This window comes from Priapulus caudatus, unplaced genomic scaffold (assembly GCF_000485595.1).
Source record: "Priapulus caudatus unplaced genomic scaffold, Priapulus_caudatus-5.0.1 Scaffold221, whole genome shotgun sequence".
Classification (NCBI taxonomy): domain Eukaryota; kingdom Metazoa; phylum Priapulida; class Priapulimorpha; order Priapulimorphida; family Priapulidae; genus Priapulus; species Priapulus caudatus.
In genome coordinates this window covers 643,443-663,170 of record NW_014577282.1, presented here as the reverse complement: position 1 = coordinate 663,170, position 19,728 = coordinate 643,443, and the positions used below count along the sequence as shown (strand labels likewise).

Here is a 19,728-nt window from a genome sequence, read left to right as displayed (position 1 = left end):
CATATAGTTTCAGTTATAATATGGATAAATTTGCCCTAAAATGAATATCGTTCGGTTAAATAGCATTTAGGTATAAAGATAATTGCACTTTTGTGATTAGCCCTCGGTCTGTAACGTGCAAAATGAATTGTCACATGCGCACCTTTTTCAATGTGGCAGCACGGTCGCGGGTGTCATGGCGCCATTCAAATTTCGTAGCGTTGATGTGTAATTAATTATAACAATTAAATTAGGTATCTGGTAACAAATACGTGTGGGTATAGACGATTTGTTATACAGTAAGTACAGTTGTATGCAGTAAAATCCCAGAGTCTACTATTCCTTTAACTAGTTTACAAAATATTCTGCCATATAAAGATGACCCTAGCCTAACCGTTTTCAAACATTGTGCAGTAACAGCAACCTTGTAAGAGTGCCATACTGAGGCCCACTGTCAGAAATTTTGTCAGTAGTTATGATATATGTATATTGCATATTTTTACACAGTACTATGTGAGCAAGGTATAACATTTTTGACTTACAATGTCATAACTATTTATCATGTTTCAGACAATGAACTCCTTATTAGTGCACCACATATGCTCGTGTCTAAATGTTGATCATAATGTGCATACTGCAGCCTAGCATATGATGGACATACGATTAGAAGAAGCTAAGAACAACGGGGTTTTCTGCATCAAGGAGCATGCAAGAACAGCTTTGAGCATGCTATCAGATGCCTGTTTTCCTAGATATATGATTAGCTGCAATGGATGGCAACTGGAAAAATCAATTTCATCTGAGTGCACTGTGTTATCTTTTGTGACAATAATTGAATCCAGCTACTACATTTATTTTTGTACTTCTGATCCACTAGGTATCAGTGCCTAGTGGATCCACTAGGTATTAGCATTCATATGATGTTAATTTTATAATGTTAATTCATTCAGTTTTACCAACTGTATGCCAGCATAAAGCAATATGGCTCCATGGTGTTTAGGTAAAGAGATGATCAAAGCATCATAAAAACCTTAATATTTTGTTTCAATTACAAGAGTTCCAGGAGACTGGGCACCTAGTTGACCTCATTGTTTCTGTGTGTCTCAGACTTCCGCATCGCTGGAACGATGGGTTCTGTTTGTTGGATAACAGATCACGTTTAGGCAGCATTTATCGCATGGCATATCTCTGATTCTCTGGCACGTTGGTGTTTGTCATCATACATTTTACCCAGCTTACCAGGCTACATCATTTTCTCGGGGCGTTATTTTCATTTTAACCTTCTGTATTGGCTTGCGCCAACTTTCGTGTCTCGCGTGGTAATCGCGATGCCATTTTCTGACAGCATTTTTTTACGATCAGAACTGCGGTCCATTATCTGATGACCCGATAGTGATAAGCTGTTTCTACTGAATATGGATTTCAGATCCATGATCGTTTTTTCAGCTGTCACTGACCTCATGACTCCTATCTGTTAATTCCTATGGTAATAGTCGCCAATGCCAGCACCATGTTACCTGACGTTAGTGGTCTTACGCCTGGTGTCCTATGTCTGAGCTGTCTGAATCCTACGTCCGTGGTATTATAGAGACGCAAAATAACGTGAGTGAAATAAAATGGCGGAAAAGTGGCGATGTAAATTACGAGCAGATTACGAGCGGGACACAACCACACGTGTGACAGAGAACTCAGTTTGGGACTAAGCGAAGCGATTGTCCTAATGCACTTAGAATAATTAATACTAGAAGACAACTGATATTGTTAACATTTGAAAAGACATGGTGTTATTGTATTCCCCACGACGAAGTCCGCGGGGATACTATGGTTTCATGTGTGTACAGCCGCCACCGCCGCAGAGATTTTCCATTCTGCTCTATAACTCGACCCCTAATTGACCTAGCGTGACCAAACTTGGTCTACTTACACATCTTGGGGAGAAGGTGGGCAGCGTACCAAAACCAGGTCACTGCGACCTTTATTTGACCTTTACCTTGACCTTGATTATATTTCCCTTCCGCTCTATAACTCGGCCCCTAATTGGCCTATCACTACCAAACTTGGTATACTTACACATCTTGGGGAGAAGGTGCGCAGCTAGCGTACCAAAACCAGGTCACTACGACCTTTATTTGACATTGACCTTGACCTTCATCATATTTCCCTTCCGCTATATAACTCGGCCCCTAATTGACCTAGCGCAACCAAACTTCGTATACTTACACATCTTGGGGAGAACACGGGGGATACATGTAGTTGGCGACAACTGCCCTTTCTAGTTAGCTTTATGATACCGAGCTGGTGACTGATGCACTGCAGCTGGCCTTTGACCACCTAGACATTACTGATGTTGTTTCACTGATGGTGATTGGTAATCGTCCTCTTTGAAATGCCCACTCCACTGTTTCAGATGAACATTCTTCTTCCTGCGACTGAACCAATCTTCAACTGTAGACTTAAACGCTCAAAGACATTGGTCCTTTTCATTGAACCATCCTTCGTAATAATGTTTTCGTTATTCATCATTCAGCAGGGCACAATATTCGTCATGAGCATTGAAAAACTCTTCATAGCTTGCCATCCAATAGATGTACTCATCTTTTATAGCACCATACTCTACATGTTCAGCTAGAAGTATTTTCGTTTGCTCCATCCTGATATCTACCTTGTTGAACGTTTTATTCATTCTTTTTCTTTTAGTTTCAATGGAGAATAATCTCTGTCTGCCCTTTAGGACGAGCGCGACGACCCTCAGCATCACACACGTCCATCCATTGACTGCTTTCTGCACCCCTGGTGTCAGGTGCTGCGAAGTCATCTGATGCGGCAGATTTAGCTTTTTCCAGACTGTCTCCATTTGGCTTTATTATTGTGCCAACATGTAATGTTGTAGCACTTAGGCTCTCGTTAGGCTCTTGTAGCACTGTGCCTCAGTATTTCCTCAAAATCATTTTAATTTGTCAACCATTTATTGCTTCGTTCCATAGATTACTGTAATTTACAAATGATTCTATATTCAGTACATCAGAATATACATGAATATACTCATATACAATATGCATACTACCTAACATAATTCAAGCTCAGCTAAAGTAACGTAATGTTAAGTTAAGTAACAAATTTCATAACATTTCTTTAACATAAATGAAGATTTTAAGAATTGTAAAATGAGTATGTTAACTATGAATTACCATGTTTTATGGCTACGATAACTTTACATGGTGACAGAGTACACTAACTAAAACATATTCGCAACTGTGGCATGCTACCTGCATTCTTAACCTGACTGCCACGTAAGCAAGGCCATTTGGCATATGTGTTCGAAGCACTACCGGTCATGTGATTACATGCGAGATTAACCACAATAAGCGTGATACGCCCTCTATAGTCGTGCACATAGCATAACCTGAAATTTGGCCTTATGTTAGACATTAGTCAAGAGAACATTCACAATAAGAGGTGCCCACCATAATTAGCCAGTCGACTGGAGAATAGAAGGAAAGCATGCAGAATATAAAGGGACCAGGAGGAGTATTGGCAGCCAGCGAGTGGAGAGGAGGTTGAGATTGAATGTTTCATACCGAGGCAAGAGTGACTGTGCGGTCACTTGACCGATCAATGTCAGAAATCAACCAATGGGATAGATAGCGAGAGGGCCGGCGTGTGAGGGAAGACACAGTCACTACCAAAAAAGATGTAAGAGGGAACGAGTGGGAGATAAAGGGGGATTATTGAGAGGGGAGAGTGAGTAGAGAATACGAGTGGCAGATTGTACCTGTGCTGAACATCAATAAAAGAACATCCTGTGACTGTTTATTTTCCTTATATAAGACCTTTCGTTTTTCCCATCGTTACAGTACGACGATTCTGGGATGCTCGTGGCACTACCTTTACTAGCATGCACATCTCGCTGCATGCTTACTGCGATTTGGTCTGCATTTGGGTATTTCCCTCAGTTCTTTACCCTTACCTGATGCTATTTCGGTTTCCGATATTATTATTGTACCTTCATTGTGGCCGTTAGAACAATTCATCAAACGTACTGCTCAGCCTTTCAACCATTCTTGATTTCAGCTGCTTTATTTTCCTCGGCAGTCTTGACAATGTGTTTGGGGGCATCCACTTAAGATGATGTGTCTGAGTGTGGCGAGCACTCTGTCTCTAGCGGTTTCATTTCGTAGCTGCTGTACCCTTTTTGCTCGTACTAGACTAGATCCAACTGAATGTTCAGATCTGTTCAGCGGTTCACTGAAAGTTTCACCTGTGTGTGTTTCCAATGTTCGATCATCTGTTAGTGTTCATGGTAGGCGACATAATCCATCTGCTACGAGTAGAGCTTTCCCTTGCATCTACTGGGTTGTTATATCATTGTTTTGCAACCACAGTAGCATGCGTTGTAGTCGTGGTGGTGCTTTCTCTCATTTTTAGCACATCTGGTCTCCAATTCTGACAAAGACTTGCTAAGAAATGCAATAGATCCGTCATTCTGCATGACCATAGCTCCAAGATATCATTTATAGCTATCTACGTGGAGTAGGCTGTTCGTGTTCGGATCAATATATGCAAGCGCCGCTGCTTGGCATATGATTGATTTTATTTGCGCGAAATCAGCTGTCTGATTCGGCAGCCATGTGAATTATATATCATTTTCTTGAGCAGTTCACGTAGGAACGCAGAGTAATGCGAGAGAATATGCACAAATGGAAAGATGTGCGTCACTATGCCCAAGAACTCCTGCAGCTCTCTTGGATTTCTTGGAAGTGGTAGGATGTTGATAGCAGCTACTCGTTCTGGGTCAGGCATGACCCCTTCTGACGAGTAACGATTACCGAAGAATGAAATCTCACAGATCTAAATAGCACATTTGTGAAAGTTGAACACTAGTCCATAGCCACGTGTAACTCGCATCAGGTTTAACAAATTTCTGTTATGCTCAACTTCATATCTTCCATAGACGGCAACGTCATCAGCGATGGCGATGCAACCATGGCATTTTCCTAGCATTGTATCTTTGTGCTGCTGAAAGACATCTTGTGAGACGACCACCCCGAATGGTCCTAAAGCAATAGCGTCCAAACGACGTCTGGAACATGGAAAACCCCGGGCTTATCCAGCTTGACTGACCAGTATACATTATTTTTAATCTAGCGTACTATATACCAGTGCACCAGCGAACTTGTGCGTGATCTCCTTCAGGTTAGGGTTAGAGTCTAGTGGTGTCCGCGCTTGACCACTTTATTGAGGTCATTCGGATCCAAGCACACTCCTGGCCCTCCTCCGCGCTTCTGTGTGAACGTCAGACTTGACACCCAGTCGGACGTCTCGGTCACCTTTGTTATCATCCCATTGCTTCCATCTTGCTGAGCTCATCCGTGAAAGCTTACCGCAGCTGGATCAGATACTTTCGAGGTATAACGACTGTAATATGATACTCACCTGGGAAGTTGCCCAGTGTGTCGAACGAGGTTGGAAACATCCTCTTCAATTCATCTATACTGCTTATCGCTTGTGAGGACTCTGTTGCATTTGCTGCGCATATGTCTATGCCAATTTTATCCCATGAAGGGAGACTATGTCCATTAGCTTGCAGCTTGCAGCAAGCCCGAGAGTAGCATGGCTATCAGATTTTGCAATGTAGAATGGGAACTTTTGCCAGTCAACGTCCTTATACTGGCATCGCAGGCTTGTCGCCCCATGCAGCTTCATATCGTTGCTGGTATACACTGATAATTTGGTCCCCGGTCTGAATAAGACCTCTGCAGGCTTTAGTAAACCATCGGCATCTAGTTTCTGTGAAAATATTCGACGGTATATTCCCAGGGAAAGAATTTCCCCCTCAGATCATGTGTAATGAGTTGGTGACAGGTCTACCTAGTAGTCTGATGATCACCGTTGGGTACGCAGACAGCGTTATGCTCGACAGTTTCTATGGTAATGCCCACTGCGTCACATGCAACCCAACAATATTCCTCATTGTATGCGCTGTCTTGATCAATATCGTCGACATGTCTGTGAAAGCTCGACTTTCCCCATTCGTAACCGCGGCTGTGAGAGTTACCTCGGTGTCGGCCTCTACTCCTGTACTGTAGTGTTTGTTTGATTTTTATCTGTTGTAGCAAGCTCATGCTATACTGACGAATAGCCCCGTTATTTATGCCGCCGTATTTGTTGCTTGTTGCGCCTCTTGCTGGGCAGCGTTGGTTTGTGCTATGTTTCACCACATTGTGGACAACGTTTGTGGTTGTGCTATCAGCGCACCCATGTTGCATGGCATTAACGTGTTTGTGTTTTTCTCCTTGGATGTCCTTGAAGACTTGCTGGTGGCTAATAACAGAAGTATCATCTATGCGGCATGCTTCGAAAGCTTCTTCCAGCGTGTATTTCTCATTCGTCAATAGTAGATTCTTTTCAACCTCGGTATGTTTCCTACCGTATGTATTCTGCTCTGTAATTAGCTTTTTTTGGTAATCTGCTTGATTTTTTTAGCCTACTGACTAAGTCATTGCCCGACTCCTCACTGTTTCTTCATGTGTTGAAATGTAAGTCTATCCACGCAAAAAAACTAGACATCTTTGTGTATCGATTTTTTTCCATGCGACGTCTGCGTCTTGCCACTCGTTGGTTGACACACCACAACTGTTGAACATTGCGAGGCCTTCACTGCCGGTTATGAGCAATATGTGCTGTACTTGCCTGTCAGCCTGCACGCTCTTGGCAGCAAAATATGTCATCTCTTTTTGCTTGACCAATTTACACGTGCCTACTCGATCAGCCTTGAATCCTTCCATTTGCCAAACACTGTTAGTCTACAGTTCGTTGCTGGCTCGCGCGCTGGCTTGAGCACACTGCACACCAGAACTTGTGTACACTGACAATTAACGCACTAGTTTAAAATGTCCACATGTCCGCATCTATGCGCTGTGTAGACGTAATCGTTCACCATTACCGTTACACCATTTTCACGTTTTCTCTTATTAGGTATTGATGGGTTGTGAGTTTGCCAACTTCATCACACTTTCGCTTTATCTACCATTATGAGTAAGTGCCCTGGTGGAAAAGTAAAAAATCTCGGAGATAGTTTACTGTGTGGCAATCGTCATGTTATTCCACTTCTCATATCTGCAGCCCTATTGTCAAGGTTCGCTGTATAAGATTGTGGCTTAGCAATTATCTGGCCAGTATATGAGTTTACTTAATATAATCTACACTTTGCCATACCTCTACAAAGTCGTTGTCAGTGTTGCACACGCTGCTGCTGTCCTATATTTAGTAACACTGACTATGTTATTTCCCTCTCTTGCATTTAGTTGGTGTACCTCTGCGTCGTGAAATTGTTTTGCTGTCTCCTCCCCTGAAACCTTCACAATACTATATTATCGTTATATACTATCATGTATCATTACTGTTCCCGATTACAATTCTGAAGTAAAGGATAGCGTTCTATTAACGTTTTAGCAAAATTATTTGGTAGCATTATGGGAACATGGACAAGACCACACTAAGTTACGTTTCAGAGCATACCACAATTCGTTTTTATAACTAGTGATATGTCGCGTGAACGTTTGCAGAACGTAATTTGGTTAGCTGGAATATGCTGTATCAACACGTGTAGACGCACAACGAAAGAAAGTTAATCGGTTTATCTGGTAATTGAAACCACACTGGTAAGCTGATCAGGTAGGTCACCAAAATATTACAAAATTCTACTCTCAGTTCTCTCGTGCGCGAGCAGCACAAATCAGGTGGATTACATTACAAAAATCACAACAATTAACACCATACAACCAGTTGCCAACATTTGAATTGAGTTGCTTCCATTTGCATGCCCAACATATGCTAGGCTATATTGGTACTGATTTTCATTTTCCATTTTGAAGAGGTGTGCAATAGTATATAATTACTGATAGAATCTGCCAATCTGTGTTTTTAACATAGTTGCGTTTTAACTGCAGATCGAAAGGGTTCTCTCACGCCCTATACCCATTATGAAGATGTAACCGAATTGGGTATCAAAGGTCACATTGTCCAAAAATGTGACCTTGAGGTTGGGTCAATGGTCGAAGTCAACATGAGTGGTTTGCCAAAATATGGGGTTATCCGGTGGATTGGAATAATCCCTGAGTCAAGCCTAGCCAAACCTATGGCTGGGGTGGAAATGGTATGTGTATTACTTTAGGTATAGTGATATTTTACTTTACATTTTTGTCATTATTTTCAAAATATTATTCTACACATTACTCAACATTCTACAATTACTTGCTTTATTAATATTGCTTTGCGTCCTGTTAATTATGTTTGCCTATATGAACATGGATGGCTACAGTTGTAATTGTACTGCAGGGCGTTTGTGCATGTGCTGTAACAACTACGTGTGTTGTGGGGTGTACTCCAACCTTAAACCTAATTACTCTACTACTGTATTTATTTCGCTTAGTGTTTCTTATTTCGGCCCGTCCAATAAAATGCTGTTCAAGAAGAAGATATTCCTATTATATTCTTTCCTTGCTCAACCACGTATTTAATTACATTATCCACACAGTTATTATACCGAGTGCCCTCTCATTCATAAATTTAGATGTGATATATATATACGAAATTCCTACACGCCCATAACGACTGGATAAACTAAGCTTACACCCAACCTAAAGCCCAGTCTATGAGTGGTGTAGAGACAATTAAGTGGTTGGTGTTGTTTTGAAAAGGGAAGAATAGTACTTAATTCAATACTGCCAACTGTTCAATAGTTTAGGATTTGCCGTTAAAATAGAGTAAGATTTCAATAAATTTGCGTTTTGTTCCCTTTTTCCCATTATATGCTCTATGCATTTTTTTAGCATTATTTGCTTTTGATAATAGTGATGTAGGAGCATGATTTATTCAGGGTGGCTATTTCACCAACACTGCTTCTATTTTTTACACAGGAATGAGGGGTAGCACAAGTGATCACGGTAGTGGGGATGTAAATTATGTAATGGCTGTGCCTTCGATTTTGCCCGCCAGTCACATCTGTTTATTGTATGAACGATGGCTATACGATGTGCACCTAAACCCATCATTTTTCCCACGTGCTGTGATAATTTTCTGGTTGGTTAGGAAATAGTGTCACTGCAATGGGTACTTTGATTCCCATGCTTTGTGTCGGAGATGACAGAGTTCCATTTGTTTCCATCATGCAAATAACTTCTATATGCTATATGGTATAACGTCTAATTCATCTTCTATATGGCAATTACGCAACGGTCTCCATGTGTCAGCATCAGATACTGCCTTTTTGTGTCTCACATAATATAATGATAGGCTTAAACTTCAGATGCCGTATTAGTTCCCATACATTATTTACAAACATTAATACAAGAAATCGCCATCTGTAGTTTTTCTTCAGTTCTTCAAACAAATAATTCTGTCATAAGCAAATTTATTGGCAAATTCGTAAGAGTTTCCCACGTTTGATTGAAATCTAAACTGTACTTGTAAATGCCTAAATGACTTTATGAATCTTCTTCACCAGTATTTCATCAAGCGGACAGACACTTTAGCGTCATCAACGCCATAGTGGGTTACAGCGCTAGTGATTCTTTTAGGTCCTTGTTACTGGACCCAGCCCGTCATGTTATGTGGTCTCGGCAATGGGCGATTCGCAGACTCTAATTCCGAGATGAAGGTTTTTACACATTGGGAAGGTTTACTGTCCTAGCCGGGTCGAACTCATGGCCTTTATAGTGAAAGGTGGACACGATAATCACTCAACTACTGTGGTTCTCCTTTACGTATAAATGTAGGTCTCCCATTGTTCAGGTTTAGCTTGCTATCACTTTCTCATTGATCTTACTATTACACAGGATGAAGAAAGTGTATGCTGCACAGAAGGCACTGTCAATTGCAGGCAATACTTTCAATGCCCACCAAAAAAAGGTTTCTTCCTATATCTGCACCTCTGTAAGAAGGACTCACGGTTTTTGGAGCATCCCAAATCAGTGAACACACAAACTAGCTGTGGTAAGTTTGCTTTAGAATGAATTACCCCTTTCCGTGATATGAAAATTATAGTGTGAAACAGAAATATCTGAAGTTACTAATGTATAAGAAGTTACTCATTGTGTACTTGCAACATCAACAATATTTTGCGTCAGCCTTTGGAAATATGGACAGTCCCTGTGTGGAAGGAGACATTCCACCACCGGACATTGATGATGTATCTCTTGTCTGTGGGAAGAGCCGTGGTATACAGGGACACTCTAACTCATGCTACCTCGATGCAACACTATTCAGCATGTTTGCCTTCACCCAGGTGAGGATCAGTATCCATATGTTTATAGTATAATATTAAGTAATCGTAGCCAGTTATTGTATCACCGTTAAAGAGAGAGAGAGAGAGAGCTATAGTGCGTGCGTGCGTGCGTGTTAACCAACAGTCTGAATTTTTAGCTCAGCTGACGAAGTCAGATGCAGCTTGTAGAATCGCATGAATGTCCATCCGTCCGTGCGTGCGTCCGTCTGTGTGTCCGTCAACAGTTATGGCACAAATCTTTACCGCTCGACGCACAGTTGATATTCGGGACGTTGGGGGGATAGTGACAAGGACTCGGGATGTCGAATTTGAGGGTGGGGGGGGGGCAAGGATCAAAGGTCAAGATGTGGCAATGGAGGGGGAATGTCTCGTAGAGGAGGAAATACGGAATTGCGGCACAAATCTCATTCGCTCAACCTACGCTCTTAATATTCGATGTATAGTGTGCTGGGGAGGAAATCCATCACCAGTGCAAAATTGGAGGCCACAGGTCAAAGGGCAGTGGGGGAAAGGTCAGATATCAGACATTTTCTAAGGACATGGTCCAACGGACCGAGTGCAAAATCTTTTTGTTTCAGCACTGACCTTTTTATCACTTTATTGAAAGGACCATGAAATGTACTTTCCACTGACGTGTGAAGAGTAAGTGTCTGATAACCTTTTGACCCTAAAGAGGAGGGTTAAACATGGATTTGTTAACTGTTAACGGAAGCACTGAACTGCTTTTGCTATTAGAGGCCCCTCCGACCCCCACCGCCCCTACCACCACCACCAATACGCTCGCGCTCGACGCATATCCATCATAACATGTTAATATAGCGATGTCATTAAAGTGAAACGGCTGTATCTTTATTACTGTACTACACGTATAGCAAAGCCTGGCTATCATGGACTTTAGATCTGTATTAGAAGTATCCTAGATATATGCTCTGAGTGCAAATGCGGTGGCGGGAGGGCACACTTGATTCGGTTGGCAGTGAGTTTATCAGAAGAATACCCGGCTACAGTACATGTCAGTTGAGCACTGTCGCTCTGCGGCACTTGTTTGTTTTGCTTGTCATTGCATTTATAAACTGTATGCTTGAACACACTGTGGCTAGCATACAGCCGGTTGTGAAGAGCATCACTTCACCTGTTGCAGGATCACACCATTAAGTATTTGTGTGGACATTACCCTTACAATGGCACGATAATTATATATATAGATTTATACACGTTACATGGTGTGTGAAACTGATGACATATAGTAGCAGTACATACATGGATGAATATAAGTTTCATGTAAATTGAAGATATTTTTACTGGGCAAGTAGATTCGCTGAGTGACTAGATTGCTTTGGCATACCTATATGTGTTAGACACAGTCAAAGCATATTCGTACACTTTGTTTGATGTGATCATACCATGCTTCTGCTGTACGCAAAGCCCAGCATGCAAATTCACATTAGAAGTACTGCATATATTATACGACTAAAACAGAACTAAATCTCAATTGCAGACCATGAACAAATGCGGCCAAAATGTTATCTCAATTTACAAATATACAACTGATGTGCAGCAACACTCGATAAACAAAAAGTGTAGACTCAATATAACAATGTAAGAACTACATTGGATTTACTGCCTCTTGTCAGTCCTCTCGTGCAGGCTTCTTCTTTCTTCGTCTCCTCATTCTGCTATTTGTTCTTATTCTATTCCTCTTCATTTTTTTCTTACATAACAAAAATATAATTCAACATTGAACTTGACGTTTGACTCATGTCTACTGACATGCCTCATGCATATTTATATACTGGCATGCCCATGCTCTCACTGCCTCTGTTCCTTGCTGTGTGGCAAGGTTTCTCGCCTGGGCTGCATGCCTATAAGCTATTTCTTTTAAATGGCTAACCGTAACAGATGATTTCATGTATGATCATGCTAGCCTCCCAGTCGTTGAACCATGTGTCGTCAGTACAGGTAGCGGTTTGGTTTTGGCGTCGAATGTGTGTGCCAGTGTCCACCTTTATTCGCAAATTATGCTCCCCATGACGATTGACCAGTTTGACGTGCAGTTTTGGGAATGCGTCATCCCTTGTTAATTTCTCTAGGCACATGGACGAGATGGGAATTCTTTCAAAGGACAAACTGTCAATTTCCTGGTCTAACCGGCTGTCAGACTGTGCGTACATATGGTATCAGTCTTTGCGACGGTGATGGTTGTCCATGGGCGTCTTACTTCGAGCACCTCTGTAGGATTTCCTTCTGCCTCTGAACTGTGCATGATCTTTGTCAGGTGACGTTGAGTAGCCTCGGTCACGTGATTTTGAGGTCCCTCGGTCATGTGATTTTGACCTTGGTCTAGCTCGTGATTTGCCTGACAAACACACAATGTCTAATTAAGCAGCAGGAAAATCTCATGTACCAGGCAAGAAATTTAATGTATGGGGACAATAACGTTTGGTTACCAAATAACCAGCAGGAAAATCTCATGTACTAGGCAGGAAGTTTCACGTATTGGGACAATAACGCTTGTTGTCTAATTAACCAGCAGGAAAATCTCATGTACCAGGCAGGAAATTTCATGTATGGGGACAATAACGTTTGTTGTCCAATTAAGCAGCAGGAAAATCTCATGTACCAGGCAGGAAATTTCATGTATGGGGACAATTACGCTTTTGTTGTGCAATTAACCAGCAGGATAATCTTATGTACCAAGTAGGAAATTTCATGTTTTTTTTAGAAAATTACACTATTGGTCTCCAATTAACCAGCAGGAAAATCTCATGTGCCCGGCAGGAAATTTTATGTATGGTGAATGTAACTATTATGTAGGTATTTTACAATTGAATAATACAGGTAACTTTATGTACACATACCTAAAAATGCTACCCATGAAATAATCTATGGACAATTCCACGTATGCGCCATAAAATTTCCTAAACATGAACAGGACATTTCCTTTAATTATTATGCAGGAAACATGAAATGTTTTCATGTATTTTTCCAAGAGGGTAGCCCAGTGATTTTGCTTACCACGTGCATTGCACACTGACCCGTGCACTGGGCACCATTCTTTGTATCTGTATGGGTGTTGGAGTCCACAGTTCTCACAATTTCTGTGCATGTTGTGACTAACACCCTGGATACTAGCTGCATAGGCTGCTCCCATATCCTTCAGTTGCTGCACATGAGATGCAGAAGCCTCATATGTACGGCCTAATGTCAGGGTTTATTCAAGTTTGGAATTCTTGTCCTTGCTCAAAAGTTCCTTCTAATGAGGTATCTGAGTGCTAGCTATGATGAGCTCTATAATTCGCTCGTGCATGTATCTCTGTCTTTTGATTGACATCGTAATGCTTGCAGTTTATGTCTATTGGCAAATTTATCCAAAGTCTCTCCCTGCTTTTGTTTGTATAGTGCATCAATTTCCGACGACTTACCTTAAGTTTCTCTGAGGGTTCCAATTGCTCTGTAAATTTATCGAGTATCTTGTCGACGGACATCTTTTCTTCCTCTGCCAAGGTCCACGAGTTGTATCTATGTAGGCCCTCGTTGCCCACTTGCCTTAATAAATGGTTGGCCTGGTCAACAGTGTCAATGTTCTGCACCTTGAAGTATAGTTCAAGGTGTTGACAAAAGAGTTTGAAGACGTCAGCTTGGTTGGGCAATGACCACTCGGCATGTTTACTGTTCTCAGCAAGGTATTAGCGAAAGCCGCACTGTGTCTGTAGAAAACACAATGCTTTGCTGTTTCATATGTGCATGTGTTTGTATGACGATATCCATCAAACTTGAATGTAATGTTCTGCCAGCTACTGTCACGTGTAGCTTTCTGCTGTTTGGCGTGTCGTAAACGTCATGCGTGCACATATAGGAACATCCCGTCTGCTGTCGAGACGCACCATTTGGTTACCTGCATGGCTTCTTGTCAGCTACAGGGCGCACTTTTCTCAGATGACCAGAAAATGCATTTAAACGCATTCACGCATGACCAGCAAATGTTCAGCACTAATTGTTACAGTTTCGCTGTGCTGAGGCTTCCGGAAGATCGTTTTCTCACTGCTGCCACCATGTTAAGTAATGACAAAGAGTAATATAACTCAAAAGATAGTTTAATGCTGGAGCTGGTACATGTGCTCATTTGAACACTTAAGCTGGTGAACAAGAGAGAGTGATATCAATCCGCGCTGATCTAACAATAATCAATAGTTTATAGAATGTGTCCATGCGGGTAGGAAGTCCATACTATTATGTGTGTGTGTGTGTGCGTGTGTGTGTGCGCGCGCGTGCGTGCATGCGTGCATGCTCTCGTACTTGTGCGTCCGCGTGTGTGTGTGTGTGTGTGAATAAAAGGTGATTAGTCTTTCTTGCTAAACGGTACAATTAACCATTTCCTCACAATATATTTGCGATATTGCAGCAAGAAACGTTCGTTCCTATCGTTTTCACTGAAGCATTTTGCAACCTCAGCAAAAACGCTATTATGTCGTTTAAAAAACGTTTTTTAAGAACTTACACATAACCTTAGTATTAACGTTTATCGAACGTTAAGAAAACATTCGTTCCAAACATGCTTATTAAGCCATGTCGCAACAAAATCAAAAACGTTAATAAAATGTCGATTAAATGTTTTTGGTAAATGTTTTTGAAGAACCTATATATAACCTTATTATTCACGTTGTGAAAACGTTAAAAACGTTTTTAATGATACTGTTAGGGTTACGGACGGATAACACTGTAAAAGGCATTGCAACATAACTGCTCATCAAATTCAATCAAACTCATATCCGTTACATAAGAGAGATGTCTCTCTACGCTCTTGATGAATAAAAAAAATTATTCATTGCTAATTAAGTGACGGCAAAAATTCTTAATTTATACAAAAAAAATCTCCGAACCAGCAAAGAGTTGGGACCTAAACTTTTAACCATAAGTTGTTCATAATATAAACTAAAAAAGTGTCCCTGGAATTTTTTTTAAAGGAATACTTTACTTTAGAATTTGAGAGTATATTATGATAGTAGATTTATACATAATAGCACCTACCTATAAATCCTTACTAAAAAGAGGCTAATCTTGTGTGTGTGTGTTTTTACATTGCTTTTCTCCATGATTTTTCACTAAATCGCGGTAAGTGAAGATATATTCAGAATCACCAAGTCTTGCAGGTGGTTCTGGCTCAAAGAAAAAAATTTAAGTTTAAAAAAAAAAAATTAAAACAATTCTATTGGTCAATAGATGGCGGTGCATACAGCCTAACATCTCGGACGTGTTAATCATGTTCCCCAACCATTACGCCCCGGTAGTCGAAATGGATAAAGCATCGATCTCCTAAACCAGGGATTCTGGGTTCGAATCCCACCTCGGGAAATGCTTTGTTTCTTCACTTTTTGACTGTGACAGTATGTACTTCTGCCACTTTTCTGCCACTTTTCTGCCACTTTTCTGCCACTTTTCTTGCCACTTTCTGCCACCGTTAATTTCAAAATTTAAAATTTTTTACTACATTTAAAAGTTTAGAAAAAATTCAGAATAAACTATGGTAGATGATAATAATAGCGCAAACTGACGGGAACACTTCACGGAAGCCTATACAGGTTACAGATCAAATATTATTATATTTTTTATATAATTTTGTTTTATTAATTTTAATTTGTTACTTTTTTATTTTAATGTCTTTTATCTTTTTATTTATTATTATTTTTTACTGTTTTGGGATGGGACGGGATGTGATGGGATGGGATGGGATGGGATGGGATGCGGTGGGATGGGATGGGATGCGATGGCATGGAATGGGATGGATGCATGCATGCATAGATAGATAGTTAGATTTTTTGAGGTATTTTCCTTTTAACCAAGCGGTCACCATCTGAGTGCTTTATTTCCCCGGCATTCGGCGTATCCCGCTTCACGAATAACACGGTCATGGTAATGAAGTGCATGTGCTATGGTTGAGCTCAGAATAATGTGTAGATTGCAATGGGGACAGTATTACGTGTTTTCGTGCAAGGGATACCCGGCCAAAGGATGGGTTTCCAGCTAGTATATATAATTATGCATTCACGTTTGTCATAAAACAACATTGAATTTCGAAATCTTCATTTTTGGGCGCTGACATGACACCCGCGATTGTGCTGCCACCCTGAAAAAGTTGCGCATTAGCCAATTTATTTTGCACGTTATACAGACCGAGGGCTAATCACAAAAGTGCAATTATATTTATACTTACATGCTATTTAACCGAACGCTATTCATTTTAGGACAATTTTATCTATATTATAACTGAAACTATATGTCGTTTATAAGATATTGCGATCCTTCTGCTTTTAAATTAATAAATAAGAAACACCCTCGCTCTGTAGCCCTTGGCTACAAAGTCCGTTTGCGCAACTTTTCAGATAGTGCGCTTTGAGTGGCGCCACCGTCGTTGTAATCAAACGGTAGTCGTTAGTTTTAAAACATTTTTTTTAAACATTTCTAATGGTGATTGAACCATGAAATTTTTAATGTAGCGTAATTTTAACCTAAATCCACTGAAAATATCCCTAGAACCTAGAGTCACGTATTCCTTGAAATGCTTTCATTTAGGATATAAGTTGAAAAATGTAGTGATTTTTATAACGCAACAACTTTGTAAACCAAGAGTCAAAACTGATAAAATATAATATTTAAAAGAAATTCCATTGAGCCTTTTTTCCTTTGATATGTTAGCATTGAAACGTAACAAACAAAATTGGAATCGGAGTTGTGAGTTTCGAAAATAGCGTTTGAAAAATCAGCAACTTCAGCATTTCTAAAAATGGAGATATTAGCACTTTTCTAAATTTCCCATGATTGAACGCCTGTGTTAAGAATTGACTAATTCGGGGATTTGGAACTGGTGGGGAGGCTACATACATAATTTCTACGTATACATAGCTGCCCATGGGTGCGACCTATCAAATAAAGTTGGTATTCAAATTTTGACCGAAAATCACCTCCCAACCCTAACAGTATCCTTAACCAAACTATAGTGCAACTAAATCCTTGCATTGCGAAATCAGAATATCTGACAGAAATCAGATTCTTGACAATACCTATCTGCGAGCCTCTCCTCCAAGCACTAAATCTTTCCCTTGCAACTCATAACTCATAATCCAAGTGCTCTAGCGTTGATCTAGAGTTAAACGCCAGGTATCTTATACATCGTGTCGACTTATGCCAGGTTATCTCACGTCAGTTTTCTTGTCCACATCAACTTATATACCAGGTCGTCTTATACGACAAGTTGTCTTATATGCCAGGTCTGTGGCAAGCCATAGTGGATTTAATTACAGGACATACATTTTATATATTTTAACAAATTTTTAATATCAGGACTTATTTTCTTACTTGAAACACTTGTTTCCATACTTTCTCCAAAAAATCATGTCAGGAAAAAATTATCATCAGAAGTAATTTACGATGTACTATTTTCAAATTCAATGTCAGGAATTATTTTCATTCTGTAAAAATATTTTCATATCAGGAGCAAAAATATCATGTCAGAATAAAATTTTCATCAGAAGGAATTTACGTTGTACTATTTTCAAATTCAATGTCAGGAATTATTTATATTCAGTAAACATATTTTTATACCAGGAGCACGTCGCCTTGCTGGAGCACGTGATCATTCAGGAGCGTGTGACCACCAAGGCACGAGGGGTTAGCACTCGTTCACATGTCTCAAAAGGACGACCGCTACGTGGCAGCACTAGTCTTAGCATTAGCGTTTCGTTCTGGCGTAGCATCACTTCCTGAGTCGGAGTAACCAATGTGCCTAACCCTAACCCTAACCCTAACCCTAATCCTAACCCTAACCATAACCCTAACCTATTATATTGATATAATATTATATTTATATTGATGTAAATGACATTGGTTCACATTGGGATACATGTTCTCTATCCTTGAACCGAAACGCCTATGAACTGAACTATGGCGAAGGAACTGGTGCTACGCTGGAGCGAGAGGTGACTAGTGCGAAGTGACTAGTGCTGCCACGTAGCGGTCGTCCTTTTGAGACATGTGAACGAGTGCTAACCGGCACGAGGCAGCCAAAGTGATGGAATGCTGCATCACTGCTGAACATGTAACGTTTTGTGACGTCATCGGTTTTTGCGGTCACGTGCACCTGAATGATCACGTGTTCCTGCAACGCCACGTGCTCCTGGTATGAAAATATTTTTACTGAATGAAAATAATTCCTGACATTGAATTTGAAAATAGTACATCGTAAATTCCTTCAAATGATAATTTTTTCTGACATTATTTTTTTGAAAAAGTACTAGTGTGGTCTCTTATGTCATGAATTGAGCTCCCTTGGGCATTTAATGATTACAGCAAGAGACCTATTTTAATATCTTTATGATATAGTATAGAACAAGAAAAATGAAGGTGGCAATCTGGGATATTGCGCAAACGTTATTTTATCAGCGATTTTATGAAACGCGTCGATCGCAAAATAGACAATTTTCCTAAAAATACAATTTTTTAAATAAAAAGACGATTTAAGCAGTTACAAACTTAATTTTGGTGTCAAAATGCAAGGAATGGAAGGATCCACTAAAATAGTAACAATTTATGACCATGATGATGACTTTTTAGACATGGAACGGCAAAAACTATGAAAATGCGCTCAACGAATACTTCGGTTTCATCGTCGATATTGAACATAAATGGCAATAACTTCGCAAATGTACAACCCAGTGATAATTTTTATATACCAAAATCAACCTCTATTATTCCCCTGATTAAAAATATTAAAAACATTGGCAAAATGTTTGTAAAACATTTAATAATAATTACTAACATAACCCACCCCCCTAGTGAAAGTAAATTTACGCCAAAATCGTCATGTGGCGAATGAAATTCATACCATAAATATGTCTAAAGAGTTCTTTCAAAGTCTCATATGTCAAACTGGGAACCCCTGCATAACTCGTCTGGAGCAAATTCAAGATGGCTGCCTATTTTACCATTCATAATATACACACATCGCCGATTAAGATTCATACCTTGTTAAATTACAGTTTCGCGAATAGCATGCAAATTGCAAAGAGTCGTAACAAGTATTCACAATCATAGCTTGTCACTTTATTAACAATTGCCAACTACAAGTATATTTTGTACAATACACAAGCTGCGAAGAGGCATTCTTTACTCATCGTCATCGCTCGATGGTTCATCATCATCATCATCCTGGCCAACATCGTCATCTGGCATGTTGTCGCACCCATCTCCCTCTGAGCAGCTACAAGAGCATGCCGACCATGCGCTAGAGCAAGTCAATCGTTTAATGAAGGTGTCCGGAGGATCGGTCGGCATCACACTAAACCCCAACGCAAGAGCAAGATTCTTCTTGATTGCACCAGAACTCGCTCGACTGGCACAGGAAGCGCAGATGATTGATTGCTGGCATACCAGTACACCATAGACCATTTCACCATAAACTCACAAAGTCA

General features: G+C 40.3%; 1 protein-coding gene across 1 annotated transcript in view; it reads left to right on the top strand.

The window, feature by feature from the left end:
- LOC106807541 (ubiquitin carboxyl-terminal hydrolase CYLD-like) overlaps positions 1–19,728 on the top strand; it is a 194,181-nt gene that overhangs the window by 78,283 nt on the left and 96,170 nt on the right. Inside the window, 3 exon segments of the mRNA XM_014809909.1 lie at positions 7,929–8,134; positions 9,816–9,972; positions 10,107–10,264. Of these exon segments, the coding sequence (XP_014665395.1) occupies positions 7,929–8,134; positions 9,816–9,972; positions 10,107–10,264 (521 nt within the window).